This window comes from Aulostomus chinensis, chromosome 10, assembly GCF_037954235.1.
Source record: "Aulostomus chinensis isolate RoL2024-O1b breed Wild chromosome 10, RoL_Achi_v1.0, whole genome shotgun sequence".
Taxonomy (NCBI): Eukaryota; Metazoa; Chordata; class Actinopteri; order Syngnathiformes; family Aulostomidae; genus Aulostomus; species Aulostomus chinensis.
This window is the reverse complement of record NC_141329.1, coordinates 12,062,580-12,081,876: the sequence shown is the minus strand read 5'-3', so window position 1 is coordinate 12,081,876 and position 19,297 is coordinate 12,062,580. Positions and strand designations below refer to the sequence as shown.

At 42.5% G+C, this 19,297-nt stretch overlaps 1 protein-coding gene across 1 annotated transcript; it reads right to left on the bottom strand.

Annotated features, from left to right (window-relative positions):
- Window positions 1-1,711: 1,711 nt before the first annotated feature.
- chrd (chordin) lies at window positions 1,712-18,823 on the bottom strand. The gene is made up of 21 exons (XM_086215146.1): window positions 18,408-18,823; window positions 16,219-16,322; window positions 16,008-16,134; window positions 14,185-14,340; window positions 13,970-14,087; window positions 13,773-13,860; window positions 11,758-11,899; window positions 11,332-11,469; window positions 11,034-11,116; window positions 9,398-9,545; window positions 7,978-8,084; window positions 7,557-7,836; window positions 7,221-7,462; window positions 6,973-7,086; window positions 5,611-5,802; window positions 5,401-5,494; window positions 5,221-5,277; window positions 4,159-4,262; window positions 3,683-3,946; window positions 2,849-2,942; window positions 1,712-2,671 (listed from the first exon to the last, which is right to left on the bottom strand). The coding sequence occupies exons 1-21, from the start codon at window positions 18,547-18,549 to the stop codon at window positions 2,607-2,609; spliced, it is 2,859 nt and encodes a 952-aa protein (XP_086071272.1). The 5' UTR covers window positions 18,550-18,823; the 3' UTR covers window positions 1,712-2,606.
- Window positions 18,824-19,297: the final 474 nt, after the last annotated feature.

Sequence of the window (19,297 nt, the reverse complement as noted above, 5' to 3'; positions counted from 1 at the left end):
GCCACCTTGTGGACACAGGAAGTGCTACTTCCACCACAGTGCACAAGTTTTCTGCTTCTTCTTCCAAAATTCAAATAGCCTCAGGTTACACCATCCCCTGACTCTACAGAATAGCCACACTGGGATGTAGGGTGGGGTGTGAGGTTCCCGCTCATCCCTGCTTGTTTTACATTTGGTTTGGCTGGCCTGGGTGGAGGTATGTGAGGTCAGAGAAACCTCTAATTGTTGCTGGTCATTCAACAAGTAGCAAGTGTTTTATACTCAAAAATAATGTTGTAAAGTTGTACTTCAGGTGTCCTGCTGAACAGGAAAAGAATAAGAAAGTAAAAAAACAAGATGAGAAGGAAAGAAAAATAATCCAGCATGACATGCCTGTTCCATAAAACAGCATGTTTTCCTTTAACCACTAAAACATGAGAGATCAGGCATGGCTTTGATTAAAATTTAATAACTGCAATAAATTAGAGCTGGCAAAGTCAAATGTTTCATATCAGCAACAATGTGTGAGGAGGCAGCTGTGAGAAATGAAGAAGAACTGAAATGAACATCAACAGATTTTCTGTGACATGATAATATTTTGGCCCGTTGAGAACAAATCTACAGTTTTGTTTACGTACTGTGGGATGTGGAAAAAGGGTCAAATCAAGAGAATTTGCCAGAAAAGTGAAAGGAAAATTCCTCTCAACTGCTTTCATAAATCTTGTGGGTTTGACTACCTTTTTACTTTTGGCTGGTTCAAGTTGACTATCACGCATGCACACACACATGCGCATACACACACACACACACACACACACACACACACACACACACACAGTCACTGCTGCAGGTGCAGGGCTCAGGCTGGTACAAGTCTCATGCTCCTTCACGGGTTGCCACAGACCGTAGCACAGAATGCTTAACCTTTGCCCTCCCCCATCCGGCTCTGGCATCCCCCGCCTCCACACACACGCACGCACAGAGACGCTCTCACACACACACACACACCACTCCCTGCTGCCCTGATGAGTTTGCAACATGCCTTTAGTGTGTGCAAACAAACCCACACTTTAACACACACACTTGCACTGTGCCTCGGGGAGGTCGACAGGTGCTGTCAGAAGTGCTGACAGCCAGCTGGTTTATAGGAGGCACCTTTATTGCAATTATTTGTTTTGGCCAGCAGAGAGCAGTAGCTGTGTGTGTGTGTGTGTGTTGTGTGTGTGTTGGAAAGAATTCCTCTTGCCCTTTAGCAATGTGTGTGTTCCTGATTTAGGAATTTTTACATGTGTACATCTGTGAATATGTGTTTATGTTTCAGTCTGTTTGCACTTGAGGTGTGTGTGTGTGTGTGTGTGTATGGATGAAACCTTGCTGGACACATGCATGTGGTCTGCGAAGAGCAGGTTAAGGAAGGAATGGAATGAGACAGGGCACAAAAAGTGAGGAAAACAAAACAAATGGAATGATAGATGACTGGAGAGTAAAGAAAACAGCTAAGGATTTAGTTGGAACACGCTGGCTTGCAACCACCTCTTATCATAACTCCTTATTTAAAAATATGGTAATGGAAATGGAAAATAGAAAAAAATGGAGTCCTCCTGATGAAAAGTTCAGATAAAGACACAAAAAGGGGGAAGCAGGGAAAGATTAGTAAGGGAAGCTGGTTAGCGACAGCATCCAAAACAAACCCACAGGCATTCCCTCTTCTATCAACTGACATCTTGTTTTATTTTGTCTCCACACCATTCAATAAATACAAAATACAAACCAGCTTCATATTCATAAACACTAATAGAAAAATTCATAAAATATTACTTAATTCAAAACAGATGGGCAACAAACAGCCAAAGCAGAAAGAGAAAGATGATGATGAGGAGGAGGCTGTTGTTTCTCTCCCACTGATCTTGATGCCCTCTACAGACGATCCTCCACGAACTGGAAATATGTTCTGGCTATAAAACAATGTTGAACACAACTTTTTTTCCAAATTTTCTCTTTTGCGGTTCTAGAATGCCTCCATGCCACCCAGTAAGTTTATTGCCATGTACATCTGTATTGTAGAACCACGCACGCGCACACACACACACACACACACACACATTCTTCACTGGATCAGTGAGAGAAGTGAGTAGCTACAGTAGCGATGGCTTTACTTCAAATAAGAAGGCCTGTCAAAGACTTTTTGGAAGCTGAACAGCAACAGATTCTCTTTTTAAAGTCATTTCTTAAAAATATCTGTAGCTTTTGTCCTGTTGAGCTGCTTTGAAAACAAAAACAACAACAAAAAAGGCAGAGGAAAAATAAATTCCAGCAAAAGTGGAAGGCAGGAAGCAGAGGGTAGCAGTTTGGTTTGTTTGTTTTTAAAAAGTCTTGAAGGTCCACTTCAAAAGCTCCATCCTTTCACTTAACCAGTCTTTTGAAAGTTTGTGTGATTGTTTGTCCATCTCTGCTCTTTTCTATCCGTTACAATCCTGAAGCTGATGGCAAGGCGGGTGGATGGGGGGGGGGGGGGCATACAAGAGGAAGGAGGGTGGGAAGACCCAGTGTGCAGCTCTGGGTTTGGGTCCATCAAGGAGGAGGAGGAGGAGGGTAAAAGTGGGGATGCCTGTGTTGGCCATCATGGATCAGTGTGTCCAGGTTTGCCTTTTGTCTGGAGCCTTCATCGTCACATCACCTTCCTCTTTGGAACCTGTAGTTAAAAAAAAAGAAAAAGAAAAAAGAACCTGATGAAGCTGCTGTTTGTAAGGGAGTTAAATGAATAAGGATTTGAGAAATTCATAGACGTTTGTGTTCAGGGGGTTACTTCCATCACATCAGATGTGTGTGTGTGTGTGTGTGTGTGTGTGTGTGTCAGTGTATTGCTCACTGAGGCATTCAGGACAGCAGGAACCCTCTCGGCGAGTGATGTTGGTACAGGTCAGTACTGGACATTGCTTCCTCTGACAATTGGTCACACCATGCTATGGAAAATAATAGGTGATAAGAGAGAAAATATAGAGAGAACGTTAAGTTCCTCTTCATAATCAATCAGAATGTAATAAAAAGAGAATAGTCACTCTTCTCTTTAAGGCATGTGTGTGTTTATATATATATATATATATATATATATATATATATATATATATATATATATATATATATATATATATATATATATATATATGAAATAAATGAAAAACAGAAGAGTGAAAAACAACCAAAATAACAAAAGTAAAAAATATATTCAAATCCCTGTAGATTAACCATGAACCAGGGAATGCAATACAAATCTTTATCAGGAGATGGTGACATAGGCAGCATTATGCATAGGTATGACAGAGCTGAAGTCCAAGTATCAGCTGGTATTGCTTTGAGAAAATCTGTGAGGGTGATGGCAGAAGAAACAGATTTTGCTATATCAGAGATGATAAGAAAAAATGGTTTCCATCTTCCATTTTACGTTTTTCATCTTTTAAAAAAAAAAAAAGGGGGGGGGGCAAAAACAAGCTCAACTCAACTTTACTATATCATGTGCAATTCCTCAAACTCCAAATACAATGATGGAAACGTGATTGGTGAAACCTTTCAGTTTACACACACATTGTTCAACTGTAATTAAATTTTAAAGCAATTTCAAAATGCATGTTTTATAGATTAAATTAGTTTTATGCATGTTTTTAAGGACTTTTTTGACACTCAGAAAATGTGCCATTGTACTTACATCACACCAGCAGTTGATGCACTTCATCTCTCCCACCAGCGGTACCCAGGGATGCCAGTTGTCACTGTTTTGGTAATAGTTCTTGCCGAATTTGCAGTGTCTGGGTCCATCCGCTTGCATCATATCACTGTGCTCCAGGGCTGCAGTGGTCCGGTCCTCCTCTGGACACTCCTTACAGCAGTCAGATGGATTTCTTCTCACAGGATGACTGCAAGTCAGTGCTGGACACGTCACCTTCTCACAATGCACCTCGCCTGTCGAGCCCTGTGAGCACATTGTGGAATTGTAGATGTAGAGAGTGATTCTTTTATTCTAGCTCCAAATGCCTGTTTCATGAAAATAGTTGAAAAGTGTCCCAGAAAGGGCTGATGAGAAATGTATTTATTCCTTAGCTTCTTTGAAGTCCAACACAAGATAAATGATCCATTAAGAGCTTATGTAAAGTAAAGCCAGATGGTTTATTGACGTTTATTTACCTTGCAAGTGCAGACGGCACATTTAATGTAGCCAAAGGGAGGTACAAAGGGGTGCCATGTAGTTCCTGGGGCATGCATCTTCTGGTCTCCCTCAAAGTAACAGCCTGAGAAACGGAAAGGAGATGGAAAACGTTACTGGGACAGTTGAGACAATTCCTCTGTGATTTAGAGTTCACTTTTACCTGCGAGCAGAGAAAGAACGAAAGAAATACTGTGAACTCGTGCAACCGAAAGTGAAAAATCCCTCGGGGGAAATATCAAAGAAGAGTGAAAAAAAAAAAAAAAATAGAGGCAGCCAGAAGCTAATGTTCACATGAACTCTGAACAAGTTCTGGAAAATCAAGTCCAATGCCCTTTCCCACATGAAACACACAACAGGAAACTGTCCATGTCAGATGCCTTCTCACCTACTAGAAATACTGAAATATGGCTTAGGTGAGGGGTGGCGCCAGGGGAAAATACACAGAAGGCGAGACATGAATGTATGAACATAAATGTATGCTGCGGTCATATAGCCACTTCTACATTTGGCCATAAAACACAATGTCTCTTGCTGTTCCTGGAATTTCTCAACAATTAGCCTCGCCAACAATTTTTGAATGTTACAGTTTCTTCTGTTTAATATTATCTTTACAGGGGTGGACTGCAATGAAGAGCATTTACTCAAGTACTGGACTTGAAGCAATACTTCACCCAAAAGTCTACTTTGCACACAAAAGATGATTTTCTTTACCACTGCGTCACTTCTTTGTAATTCCAGAGAGACCGCCTATTCGCCGTTAACTTTATGTTAATGACTGTAAGCTAACAACTGAAAAACTGTCCAAACGTTTACAAACTACTTACAAAAAAACCAAACTTGCTTCAAGATCAAATCACGCTCTTTTTCTGGTGAACCATAGATCACATTTTCGCCTTCTTCAGATGAACGCAGAAGCTCTTGGCATATTATTTTAGTGTCTAGTGCGACTAATTTGGACATTTGTGTTCTACAAACTGCTCCTCGGGGGAAAAGTTCAGATTTACTGAGTAGACTGAGACAGGAGTGCAGGTGGTACCTACCTTCAGGATGTTCTTCCACCCTCTCTGGAGCTTTCATGTCTTTGGGCTCCTTCCTCTCTGTGCAAGAAAAGGGAAATGGAGACATAAGTACTTAGTTTATAACTCTTATTACTGTGGGGAGTAATTTGGGATTGTGCACATAAACAGAAACTATTTCTCATGTGAAAGAAAAAATCCTACCGTCACAGATTGGGCAACATTTATCCTCAGGCTGGATAGTTCGGGAGCAGGTCAGCACCGGACAGATTACCGGATCACAGATCACAGTTCGTTTCTAAAAATGTATGAGAGATGTAGAGAAGTAAGTCTGGGACAAAAGACATCACACAAAAACCCTGCATCCTGGAAGCTTAAACTATCAAAGAAGGTAATTAAGATTAGTGTCTGTACCTGGCAGCTGCAGGAAAAACACTTATCATAGTTGGGTGTCCAGCGGGAGCCATGAGCGTGGTGCTGGTTCTCAAAGAAGCAGGTATGCGGGTCTTTCTTTAGCTCCTCTGGGTCTTTCACAAAGAGGTCATCAAACTCGGCCTCCTCCACCTCCCCCCTGGTCCCAAACTCACAGTTGTTTGGCACATGGACCTGCATGGAAAACAGAGGGAGGTTAGTTAGTGATTTGTTGGCCAGCTGATGGCAGGCTGCTGTCAATCAGGCTTGTTAATTGCCCCTATATGGAGTGTGTCTGCTGGTCTGAGCAGATGGCTGTTTATGTGTTGGACCTGGTTGCTATTAAATCAGCTGGACTCTGCTGTTGCTTTCTTATTAAATCAACCACTGCACCTGCAAAGCTGCAAATAGGCCTGTGGTCTGTGTGTGTGTGTGTGTGTGTGTGTGTGTGTGTGTGTTTCTGATCCCCAGTAAAACAGACTTTTCAACGCTGTCCCTCCAATAAGACAACACCTGCAACCTGTGAAGGTGTGTGTATGTGAAGGCGAGGGAGCTCTAAGTGAGCAATCACACATAGACATAAACACGTTAAAAGGACGCCACCACGCCTCCTCTGCCTTCAATGCAATCATTTATTCAACACCTGCTTAAACAAACATAATAGGGTCTTCGCCTGAAGTACCTTCAGGCTCAGGCCCTAAATATAACTTCCATATGAAGTTTGAAACAAACAAGACTTGTTAGACACAATAAAAGATGTGTTCACAATCATTTTCAGTCAGAGGTTCAGTTTCTTCTGCCATGCTATAATGTCTTTCTCTATCTTTGCTGTGTCGTGTTGCAGTTGGGAGCAGAGTTTGCCCACATGAAGACACGAGTAGAAAACTCAGGCAGCAGTCACCTGCGTGACAGTTGTAAAACGGTAGTCTTGTAATAGTAAAACGGTCCTGTTTTACTATACCAGTTGTGTGTGTAAGGTCACTGTGCTGCGGCTGTGCTGCAGTTGTAAAGCAGTTATGTTATGTTTGTCTATATTTGCAACTATGCATGTAAATTTGGTTTTAAATTCTATTTTAAATCTTGGTGTAATGCATGTTATCTTCATATGTAAAGCTTTAAAAACAACATTTTCTCTCAGATTTTGTCAGGATCAGAACACAAATGTGTTGTGTTAAATTCAAAAAAGTGAAAGAGAAAAATCAACTTAACTCTGGTGACCAACTCAAATTTAATACTTAATGAAAAACTGAAAAAAGATCCACTAAAAACATATAAATCTGTGTCACATTATATATGTTTATATATATAAAAATAACTTGGTAAATCCTAAGATGAATACCACAGGTCTATGGAGGCTATACGTACCTGTCCTCGGATCTCTCCTCGTGGGTTCAGCTTGGTGCTGACCTGGATGAAAGCTGTTCCTTGGTTCAGGTGTTGCAGTAGCTCAACACTGATGTCCTTCAACACTCCCTGAGCCTGAGAGGGTGAAGCCAAGTAGAGCAGAGTAGAGTAGAGGAGATTGGAGGAGAGTGCAGTAGAAGAGAGTGTTGAATTTGTGTATTTTGTACACGTGTGATCACCTGTCACATGTTGTATTTACCCGTACATACCTGAGAGCCGTAGAAACCGGTCAGAAGCCTCTTGTGAGCAGTGCTGCTGTCGTCTATCTCTCCAATCTCAGCGAGCCCATGCAGGTGGGTGTTCACAGTGAGGTCATCAGCCTTGCTGAGGCCTGCCACAATGATCTCATAATGAAGGTGACAGTGCTTGTCCACAGACACCCAGGCATGGCCAGATGCACCGGTTCTAACGGGTGGGGACACAAAGTGTCCAGCCAGAGGAATGGGTAACTCTGTATGAGGAAGAATATGCATGGATTCAAAAAGACTTAACAACAACAACAACAACAAAACCATATGGACAATAACACAGCGAAAATCCTGTACCATGTCTGGGCGCTTCGAGGCCGCTGTAAGGCAGTGCCTTGATCTGCCCCCTAAGCTCCCCTTCTTGGCTGTGTGCTGTGGCTACATTGATGAAGAGTTCGTTCTGCAGCAGCATGTGAATGTTTCGGGCCTCAAGACGACTCCAGCTGCCCACTGCCTGGCCTGTGGCCTTGTTGTACTCTGGCGTCAGGTCGTACAGCACAGAGCGCTTGTTACGGCGTCGTGGCTTCAGTTCGATTGTGAGGCCGACCACATCACTGGTGACCCCTGCAACCTGAACCTGAAGGAAGCAGAGGAGGTGGTGTGTTCATCTGTACCTGTACATTTTGGGGAGTACTCCCTGTCTTCCTGAACACAACTGTTTTTAACATATTACAATAAAATAAATGCCTAAATAAAAAGAAAACACACAAACCCATACCTGGTAGTCCAGCGTGCCATTATCATGGAGGTTGAAGATAGCGGAGCCCATGCCTCCTGTCTTCCCTGGAGTCAAAGCATCCCCACTGGACATGACACTCTGGATGGCTGAGCCACAGAACCATAGATTAGATCCACATCACTTATTTAAAAGTATCACTTTTCCCATCAAAGTTTCCCTCCCTTAAACCATAGTGGAGCCTGACAGCATGCAGGATGAGGCAATGATTACTGTCATGTTCAAATTTGCTGCTTAGTTGAAGGAGGAAAAAGGAGGGGGAGATGCATTACATTCCTGCACGTTCTGCATCCACACACACATCCAAGCCACACACTCATAATGTCAAGACTTCACCTAGAAAGAGTCATTGAGAGGACAGATTCAATTGAGGCACTGATGTGGAGTCGTGTCTGCTCATGTAATTATGAGTGACACCTTTGGCAAAGACTGTACATGTTGTTGAGCTGTCCGGCGCGTACACGCGCACACACACACACACACACACACACACACACACACACACACACACACACACACACACACACACATTGAGAATGAGGTAACTGTGGTTGAAATAAAAAGACTGAGTTGAGGAACTGAGAGAAAGACGGGGGAAATGAGTAACAGAAAGGGATAAATAAAGTGGCAGTGAACAATTTAGAAATGAGAGGATGGATAACACAGAAGACACACACACACACACACACAAAGAGGACAGGACAGAAACATTATGCGCAAGACTAAAAGAGTGCAAGATGGAGAAAAGAGGTAGAAGGAGGAGAGAAGAGGGTGAGAGGGAAAGGAGTGTGCTGGGTTTGAATTCTTCACGCATAACGTCAAGCTGTTAATCACAGCACTGGAACACCGGCATGAATCGTCAGGTCCAACAGACTGTGACTCTGGCAGCAGCAGTGTATGTGTCAGAGTGTGTGCTTGTGCGTGCGTGCGTGCGTGCGCGCGCGTGTGTGTGTGTGTGTGTGTTGAAGTGAATGTGTGCTGGACACCTCCATGTTCATTGTCAGTGTTGAAGTATACGTCCCATGACAAGACCATGTGCGTGTGCTTTAACAGTTCACTTCAGACGATTGGGCTGTCCACAGCATTCCTGAAACTCTCTCTCTCTCTCTCTCTCTCTCTCTCTCTCGCTCTCTCTCTCTCTCACACACACACACACATGCATGCACAATCTTGGTGGGCCACCAAGTCAAACAGAAGGCCTATAAACATGGTTTTCCCCCGGTGATAAGACTTAAAAGGATGGAGAGGAAGAAAGAAAGTGACCAAGTATTAACAGAGGAGGAAGGACAAAAACTGCATCAGAAAGAAAAGCACAAACACAAACAAATATCCTCTTTCGTGCTTGACGCTGGATTAATGTGAAGAGGCTATATGAAGCTGTTAGATGTCAAGAGTGACTTACTGTCACATGATTTTCTTCCGGTGATGAATCCAGAGATTTGCCGGGGAACCTGACCCTCTGTTCCCACGGCAATCTCTAGCTGACCGCGAGAAAGCCAGAAAAGTTCACGGCTGTTGAGGTCTGTGAGCACCTCTGCAAAATCTGGATCCTGCAAAGATTGAAATAGGTCAACAAATAGGTTGACAACAAGAGTGACCATACCCCAACCACTATGAAACAAATACAAAGTGTTGCTTTGTTTCTGACCGTAATTAAATGTTGCTTCATTTTGAATTAAACAAGGAAGAAAACAGGACAGTAAAAGGACAGTAAAGGCTTGATTAATTCAGCACATCATCAGAAAAGTGACATACTAGACACAAATTACAATGTTACATAAAAACTTCTAACACCCCCCCCCCCCCCCCGATTTAAAACCTTGAGCAGCCATTGGCCCATAGTGCCATTTCATATTGAGCTAAGTTTAATTCCAAGCAGACAGACTCTACTCCAGGAATGGTGAGTACATGCGGCATTAATAGCACAGATGTATGAGCGTGTTGAAGAAATGTTACTTTTATGACCTCAGGGCCTCTGTACAATATAAATATGCTATATATGAACTATAAATCCGCATAGCCAGGAGCCAAAAAAGAGAAGGGGGTCTGGACAGAGGGAAGGAGACCTATGCTTGGAAAAATGAGTAAGGTGCACAAATATATTGAGGCTCTGTGTGTAAATCAAAAACACGCTCAGAATTGTTTTTAAAAATATGACACTTGGGTACTAGGAAACAAAGAAACTTGTCAAAACTGCTAAAAAAAAAATATGCGTGAACTATTGTTTGGATGGCTGGCTTTCAGTGTGTCAGCAGTTTGGGTTTCTGCATCTAGCTAGGGGACACATCAAGGGTCATATAGTGGTTACTAAGCTCGAAATTTTCATATATTTGTCACGGAGGGACTGTCTCACTGCCAGGCTAGAAAGAGACACATTGGTCCTTCACGCAATTCCTGTCAAAATTAAAACCAGACCCGCCTTTCATCGCTCCTCTTCCCTCTTACCCTCCCTCCATCCATCTAAACCCACAGACCACTAACCACTGACATGTGTGAGGAGTGTGTACACTGGTCCATCCTCCTCCTTCTCTCCTTTTGTCTCTCATCCCTCCCTCACATCTGTGTCCCGCAAAATGTCCTCTCTTGTTCTGTCTCACACACATGCACTTTCTCTTGTCCCCCCCCCCCCCCATACTTTTCTTCTCCATCCAGTTTTCTTATCAAGTCTCAGGTTGGTTAGCTGGGATCAGAGCAAAGACACAAACAGTGCAAGGATGTGGTGATACCACATCCGCCTCCAAGAGGAGGAGACCAAGAGTTGTTAATATGTCACTGTGTCATGTGTTCCTAACCACCAACAGCACTGCTCCCCCTCCCACAGACAGCCATTAATTCTTAGTCTTTCCTGAATGTCTACCTAAACCCTCCCCCTTATTTCATGATGCACATTAGGCTTCTTGTATTTTTCATGGTAACTCAAATACCAGCCCTGTCACTCTACACCAGTTAGACACAGAATACATGATTGATTCCTCTGTTCACACTGTCATAGTGGTACTTAGTTTTCCTAAATTATCAGATTATCAGATTTTACTCACGTGAGATGTGATGTTGGCTCGAATCTCTCTCAGAACGTGTTGACGGTAAAGCAGCTGGACTCGGATGGGCACCAGAACAGGTTCTGGGGAGAGCAAGAAAGGTTGTTTTTTTTAAATAAATTGAGACCGCACAGATAACAAGATTTAGAAACATTTGTGGACTTGGAAAAAAGAAGTGGCAAAAGTCCACAGTGGCATTGCTTGCTCATTTTTTTCAGTAAGAAATCACTTATATTCCTGTCAACGCATTCCTTTTCATTTCCTGTCTACTGAGCCCCCCTCTTTCCTTTACTCTCACCTTTATCTTTGTGTTTGATGAGGCCTTGGAGGATGAGGATAAAGTGAAGGTTGTTCTCTGTGTCGCTCAGCGTCAACATGGCGATGCCTCCCATCCCTGAGTTCTCCTCCGACGACGTCAGCGTTGAACTGAATGTCTCTGTAAAGACATCATCATCATCATCATCATCATCATCATCATCATACATACATACATACATACATACATGTGTATCTGTACTCTCTTACTAACTCACACCAATGCTTCTCAGTAAACAAGTGTAGCTATACACCAGGATTTTTAAGATTACACAAGAATGTATACACCCCCACCGCCTTGTAAATACTATGACAGAAAGACAAAAGAGTATACTCATCTAATCTAACAAATATTGCACCCCCATAAACAGGACGTTTATACACACAATGACATTGCACAAACACACACCAGCGAATAGAGCCCTGTGTTTGATGATCTTCCCCTCCACGTCTTCTTGTCTGCTCATGGACGCAGTCATGCTGACGCGCATCTGCTCAGACTGCAGCTGTCTCAAGAGTGGCTTGGCCAAGTTCTTCCATACACCACAGATCTACACACACAGAAACACGCTCAGGTAAGCAGCTGGAATACTGGTGTGTAAAACCAGTACATCAAAGTGTCACAAATACAATTACAATACATTTTTACAGGTTTTACAGACCTGTATCGATACTCCTGCCCCTGGTATTACAATATATCCTTAAAAGGCAGTCAGGGTTCACATACCTTTTTACCAACGCATTACCAATTTTTTTTCTATATTATAAATATCAAAATCATGCCAAATATCTATATTACATGTTAAAATTAACTCAGGTATATCTAATCACAACTGAGTGTATATATCATCAAAATTGCTGAAGACAATCTGTGTAGATTGATGGAACATAACCAAGTATTAAATTGTATCAGTACCAACTAAAAGAGATATGTAAACAACATTAACTCTACCATATTTACAAAGTTCTGTAACTTTTCAAGAATGTTCTGGCTTCATTCCGTTTGTTTTTTTTCCATACTTTTCCAGGTCTGGAAATTGTTTTTCTTTTCAAATAACTCAAGATTTTTCATGACTGTATTAACCCTGAAAAGTGCACAAGAGTGCATCTTTGCAAATATCTCTCTAATAAGTTGAAACAGAAATTTTGAATGAAACGCGTTCACTCAGTTTATCCACTTTCTTACCATTATAATGTGATGTACATACTATTAAACTACCCAGGTGGTAGACAAGTTGTCTTTTCAGCTCTGTTTTGACATTTTCAGTAAACTATACAGCAAATGGAAATATGTACCGTATCACATCACATTGCAATATATTGTGATAAAATCTTATCATAACTCTTGCATTGTGCTACGTATGGTATGGTTTCATGAGGTACTTGTCTTTACCCAGTCCTGGTGGTCATGGACTTCAAGCAAACACACATCGATCAGACATGAGACTACACTCCTCAGCTCAGGCTGCAAACCTTCAATTATTCCCTGTCACTTGCTGGTGTGTCGGCACCTCATAACTCAAGAGTTCAGGGGGTAATCTTCATCTTAATTAGCGATACACTCTGTCTCCCCCAGTAAACAGTGATGTAATATTTGAAAAATGCCCTTCTTCCAACATTTTGCTCAACCCTTCCAACACACACACACACACACACACACACACACACACACACACACACACACACACACACACACACACACACACACACACACACTGCGTGTTCCTTTTATGTGCTGGAGTGTTTTCTCTAAGGTCCTCTGGTGCTTGACACTGACATTTATCTAAAAATAATAATGGGCCAATTTCAGGGACCTGTATTTAGGGGGCTCCTGCCACGCTCAACTGTGTGTTCAGCCTGAAATGGAATGTGGAGATTTGTGTATTTTGGCAGGAAATGATATGTAGTGATAGGGTCAGACATCAGGGAGTATGTGAACATGCATGCATGGGTACTACTGTCACACTGATATAACAGTTGAGTGATTTATCGGGATAATATTGGCCTGTTCAAGATACCTTTGTGCTGTACACTTGACGGAAGTTTCCTAATTTTAATGTGTGTGGGTAGTTGGTGTTTACTGCAACCAGACTGGCTCATGTTTAGAGAGAGGCAGTGAAGCAAAGAGGCAGCGTCACTTTTTATGTGTGTATGTGTGTGTGTGTGTGTGGGCATGTGTGTGTGTGTGTACACACGTGTGTGTGTGTGTGTGTGTGTGTGTGTGTGCTGCTGTTTATTATTGCACAGTGATTTATGGGAGAAGAAGTCAGAGTTTGAGCACCAAGTCAAGGAGTCGACACATTCATCACAGTGGAACTTAATTTCTCTCTCTCTCAGGAAACACACAGACACGCATGAACACATAATAAAAACAGAACTAACGGGAGCAAGATGAGATTATTTCCTTTTTGTGTGACGCCTTACCATGTCTGACTGCCCCTTAGGGACTCGGTACTCAAAAGCGGTGGTGCCATCTGAATCCAGGAAGACTATTTTAGTTGGTTGAGACATTCTGGAAAATCACAGAAGATCAGAATATGATAAATATGTTACCCACAGCACTTTCATCAAACTCCAAATACATTTGGCCTAAATAACAGACAGATGATACACTGTGTTACCTTTGAAATGTGATGGAGAAAGCCAGGCTGGTTCTAGTCAGAGAGAAGCGGGCCCTGGCAACACCACTAGAGCTGGGCAGCCATGAGTCTGTCTTTCCGGTCAGCAGTGCTACAAAATCTGATGGCAGGAAGACTGATTTCAGCATCCCGTCCATGAATCCCACCCTTCTGGATGTTTGTGGTCTGTGTATGTGTGTCTAGGTGCTGCTGCTCACCTGTGCGGCTCTCCCCAGGGCCTACATCCTCTGAGCTCAGGTAGGATCGGTCATTGTAAGATTTGTGCAGGTCATCGTCTTCCTTCCCTTTGCCTTTCTCATGGAAATACTCAAAGCTGTCCAGAACAGCATCAGTCTGCTTCTTATCGTGTTGATCTGTAAAAAGAACTTTTGAATCAGAGATGTACCTGCTGGCTACCTGTAGGAGGGCTTATAATTGCAGCCTATTCTTTTATTTTAGGAAAAATACACATTATTTTTACGTCTTACATTCTATTGTGCAACCCTCCTCTCAGTTGTGGCCTGCATTATACACTTTCTAACTGATCTTGACATGATAAACCAAGTCAAGCCAGACTTTTTAGAACACATTGTGGTGCACAGATGAGAACAGAGCACAGTGTCCCCCTTGATTATGTTTTGAGGATGTATGAAGAATGTGGAGAGAGAGAGGAAGTGTGAGCTCCATTGGGAGAGGACGGCCAACGTCCATGTTCTCTCTTCTCTTGAACCACGCTTGATTCTTGTCGTTGAAGAGGAGTATTGGGACTGACACACGCCTTGCAATGCAAACAATGACCCGCTGTTCCACACACACACACTGCTGGCGAACGACTAGGTCTCACTGCTCACACACACATTCACATGTACATAGCAACACATGCAGTGGACCCACTGACACGATTTGACAAAGAAAACCACACTTATACTTTATTCCTACATCGCTGTTTTCTGAGCATGTCTGCTTTCTTTCTCGGGGTCTGATTGACACACAATGCACGCACTCATGCGCGCACACACACACACGCACACACACACCACCCACAAATCCCAAATTTAATCATTCCTTTCTCATTCCCTCACTCTTCTGCTCCACTGGGCATGCCGCACGGTTTCTGGGTAGTGTCACTCGCACTTCTCTCCACTTAGCAAAACCGTATCCTCAGGTGCACCAGTCACCACACACATACAAAAAGCAAAAAGTACACACACACACACACACACACACACACACACATATATAAAATACAAATACACAGCATTTTCCATCATTTATTCATCATTTACCCAAACATACTAGCTACTTTTGTGCCAAGGCTAAGACAAGCACACTCAACCTTTTCCTTAAAATCTGACCGCAGCCCTGTCCAATTCTGGACACACACACACACACACACACACACACACACACACACACACACACACACACACACACACACACACACACACACACACACACACAGAGCCCTGTGTTGTCGCCCACTGATGGAGGCCACAGTGCTTTACCTTTACTTTCCATTCCATTACCAGACACAAGGCACAGAAAAACACCAAATCTACTGAATACCAGTGAGAATACCCGCCCAGTGTGTGTGCATGTGTCTGTGTGTGAGTGAGGGGGACTCTAATTCTCTAATTGTGTGTGCGCAGCGGTGTGTGGACAAGGAGAGCAGCAAAGTGTGAATGAGGCTAAATGGATGGGTGGTGCTTTGAGATGTGGATGGTTAGAGAGGCCGTCCATTGGATCCAGCTGAATGGAGAATAACTTTAACCTGCTCATTGTGTCCAACAGCTGTTTCAAGACGAGCCAGTTGGAAGTAAAAAGCAAAATAACTGTGAGCGCACCGGGAAGAATAACAGAGAAAAAGAAGTGAGCGGGGGAGAAGAGAATGCTATCGAACCAAGTATAAACACATGAACAAAAGTCCATATGTTTTATTGTTGTGATTTAAGCTATGTCTCTTTATGTCAAGTACAATTTGTATCATGGTAAAAAAAAAAAAACATCTTTTGAAGATGAAAACTTTGGAGCAGATGAGTACCTTTGGGGCAGGTCTTACAGCAATGCCCTGGAAGCAGGATGGGATCATCGCAGTCAGGGTCTGGGCAGTCCTGCTTTATATTCTTACAGTTGACTTTGCCAAACACCTTCCCGCGACGACTCTTTTGCTGTAGAGCACAAGAGAAACAGCTACATTAGGCACTGAGGGAACAACCTCATGTTAGAGAGGAAGGAAGGAAGACAAAACTTACAGGTTCACAGTAGCACTGGACACAGTGCATGATGCCAAAGGGTTCCCCCAGATCTGGGTGCCATGTTTCCTCCAGAGAATAGAATCGACCACCAAATGAGCATCCTGGAACACACACACAGCTGATTATATACAATGCTGAACATATGATCATTCCAAAAAACAGTCAGTTTTGACATGAAACTGATGCTGCATGATTAATCACCACTGCAATTTCATAACCGTAAAAACAGTTTAAACAGTAAAACAAACCTCACAGAAATGGTCTTTTAGTTTTTGTAATTGCTTTTTTTTTCAAACGAGTGAAACTTGCGAAACAAATGTTTGTTTTTGTGAGCTTTATTCTCGTTTTAGTTAGTATGTTTGATTCGAGGGATATATTTCCAAATTATGTATGTATATTCATGATACCATTTGATCAATTTGTGGTAATAATGTGCAAACAATCCTGTAGTACAGCTGATCATATATGATTATCGTCATTTTTATTAACGCTCGAAGAAACGAGTTAAAGGAGATTTGGTGCACCAAGAAGGTTCTTCCTCCATGTAAGACGACAACATGGCAGCTAGAACCATTGCACCCATTTTCACATTTAACGACACAATCCTCTTTCACTCACTGCCCAGGCATGTTGGAGGGGACTGAAACTCCCCAGATATCTCTTAGGGTTTTGGGACTCAAGCTTTCATCCTGCCTCCTCTAAATGATCCATGCACTCAATGTTCCACAGAGAGATTAGCAGAGATTCCCAGAAGTGTACACAAACTGGATTTTTTTCTTTAAAAAAAAAAAGGGGGTGGGGGTTCATGATGTAAAATAATACATTTTGAAGACATCAAATGTCTGGAAGGTGACGAAAGCTCACATACTGGATAGAAGTTAAGTCAAAGGGATTGTTATAGCATAAGCTGTCATGTTTGTGGTACCCTGACTCTTTGGATTTGATATGAGACAATGATGTGCAAGTGCGTCATCTTGAGGGTGTTAAAGTCAGTTGAACCCTGTAAACACTACAGACAATGTTTGTACGGAGCCAGAGGCATATCATCGCTCTCATAAAGAGACTGCAGCATTTCTCAGTGGTACAGCTGATAACAATAACTTTAGACTTCTTATTACTGTCCTAAAATGACAATATTCACGCAGGAATATTACAGTGATGTTTGTTGGGGATACACTGGGGCTCCACTATCAACCTGGTTCACATTATTGTTCATCAGTCCAGTTTAAAGCAGCCAAAACTGTGAGCAGGTCGCTCTTCCTGCCACTTCTGTCTCGTCTCCAAGCAGCCCAGGCTTGTAATGGAAAGTTTGATTACTGATTACAGTTTCCATCGTTGAATTACACGTTAAGGCGCCTTGGAGTTCCCAACTTCTGACTAGTTACCTTATAAAACCCGCAGTGAGCTTTGAGCGAAGGGACTTTCACACATGAATCAAATTGCATTCATTGCGGTTATGACTCAGATGTTTGCCTCCAGTTTACACTTGAAGTAACCCAGGAACGTTGGCTACAAGGGAGTTTGGGAAATTGACAGAAATGTTGCTCTGTATGCCAGTAGAATAGGACTTAAAAACAAAACAAATAAACAGAAACTTGGCTCAACTCATTTAAAAAAAAGTGCGCTGCAGAATCGACTCTCGCGTGCGGCTTCCAGGCAGCTGAACTCAGGTCACTGCCTCGCGCTGGAACGCTTGTGCAGCTCACCAATCTTCATAAGAATATCACGTGATTTAAATATTACCGGGTTTTTTTTCAAGTAAAAACAAGTACAAATCTTGTTTTTTTCCTATTGGTAAAAATGTTAAAGTGTTTGCAGATATTCGGCATAACTGTGAAAAAAAAAAAGAATCCGTTATTTTTTAAATCGACATCAAGCAGGCTCAACTATACTTACGTTGTGTTCAGCAAAAGGTGTTTGTTTTTTTTTTGAAGCATAAATTATTTACAAGATGTTCGTTATATAAATGTAAACCGAATTTATGTTAAACTTCTTTTATTTCATCATTCATTCATCAAGTTAATTTTTAGTCAGAAACGCAACATACCGGTGACTGACATTAGGTTAATATGGACACATTTTGAAGGGAGTTTTGTACAAGTAGCTGCGGCTCTGTATACCTATCTAAAAGCTGCTACTGTTTCTGTAATAGGCGTTGACTAAAACCGAATCGCTGGTTTTCTTACCTGATAAGCCTTTGGAGGGCAGCGGTTCTCTCTCTGACTGGATGGGCAGTGCGGGAGATTTGAGCCGCGAGGCCGCTCCGGTGTGCAACCACGCGCAGCTCAGCACGCACAGCAGAGAGCGGAGAGCGCGGGGAGCCACCATCCCAAACGTCCGTCCGGCTCGTTACGTCTCTGCACGATATTTCACTGAATCCTCCGATGTCGAGTGTCTTCTTAGCTTCCTTCTTGCCTTTACACGTTTGATGAGGTCTTCGCACAGATTTCCCTCTGTATATCCAAGTGTCTGGGGACAGTAAAGCACCAGAATCATCCGAGGTTCAGTCAGACACAGAGGGGTTCGGAGAAATAGGACATAGTCTGGTCTGTGCCGCGTCTTTGCTTACTACCAGCAGCCTCCAGAGTCCCGTCCCTTTCAGTTTTATAGTCCGAGTCCCTGACAGCTTGAAGCAACCACCGGGTGAGGGGGCTGATGGGTGGGATGGGTGATGTGTGGGGGTGGGTCAAGGCTGCATTAAAACCTGGGCGACGTGGGCAGCTTCCCATGGACCTCACAATACCAGAGGTTTTAAAATAGCAAACAGTTATTCTTATTTTAGTCATAACTTGATAATTGAAAATGCACCATTGAAGAACAACATCATTTAAGGTCTTTCATCTTCCGTTAAAAGGGACTATGTCACCATCTGGTTATAGAATCCAAATTTGTTTATTTTAGGAGATCCTTAGTACCCAGTTACAGTTGTGTTTTTGACAAATTGCACACCTAAAACTGGGTGCAATTCCCATAGGGAGTTTGAGTTTGATTGCATTTATGCTCTATTAAACAACAGATAGTTAATATAAACAGAAAATGCATTTGAAATGCAGAAATATCTATAAACATAAAAACT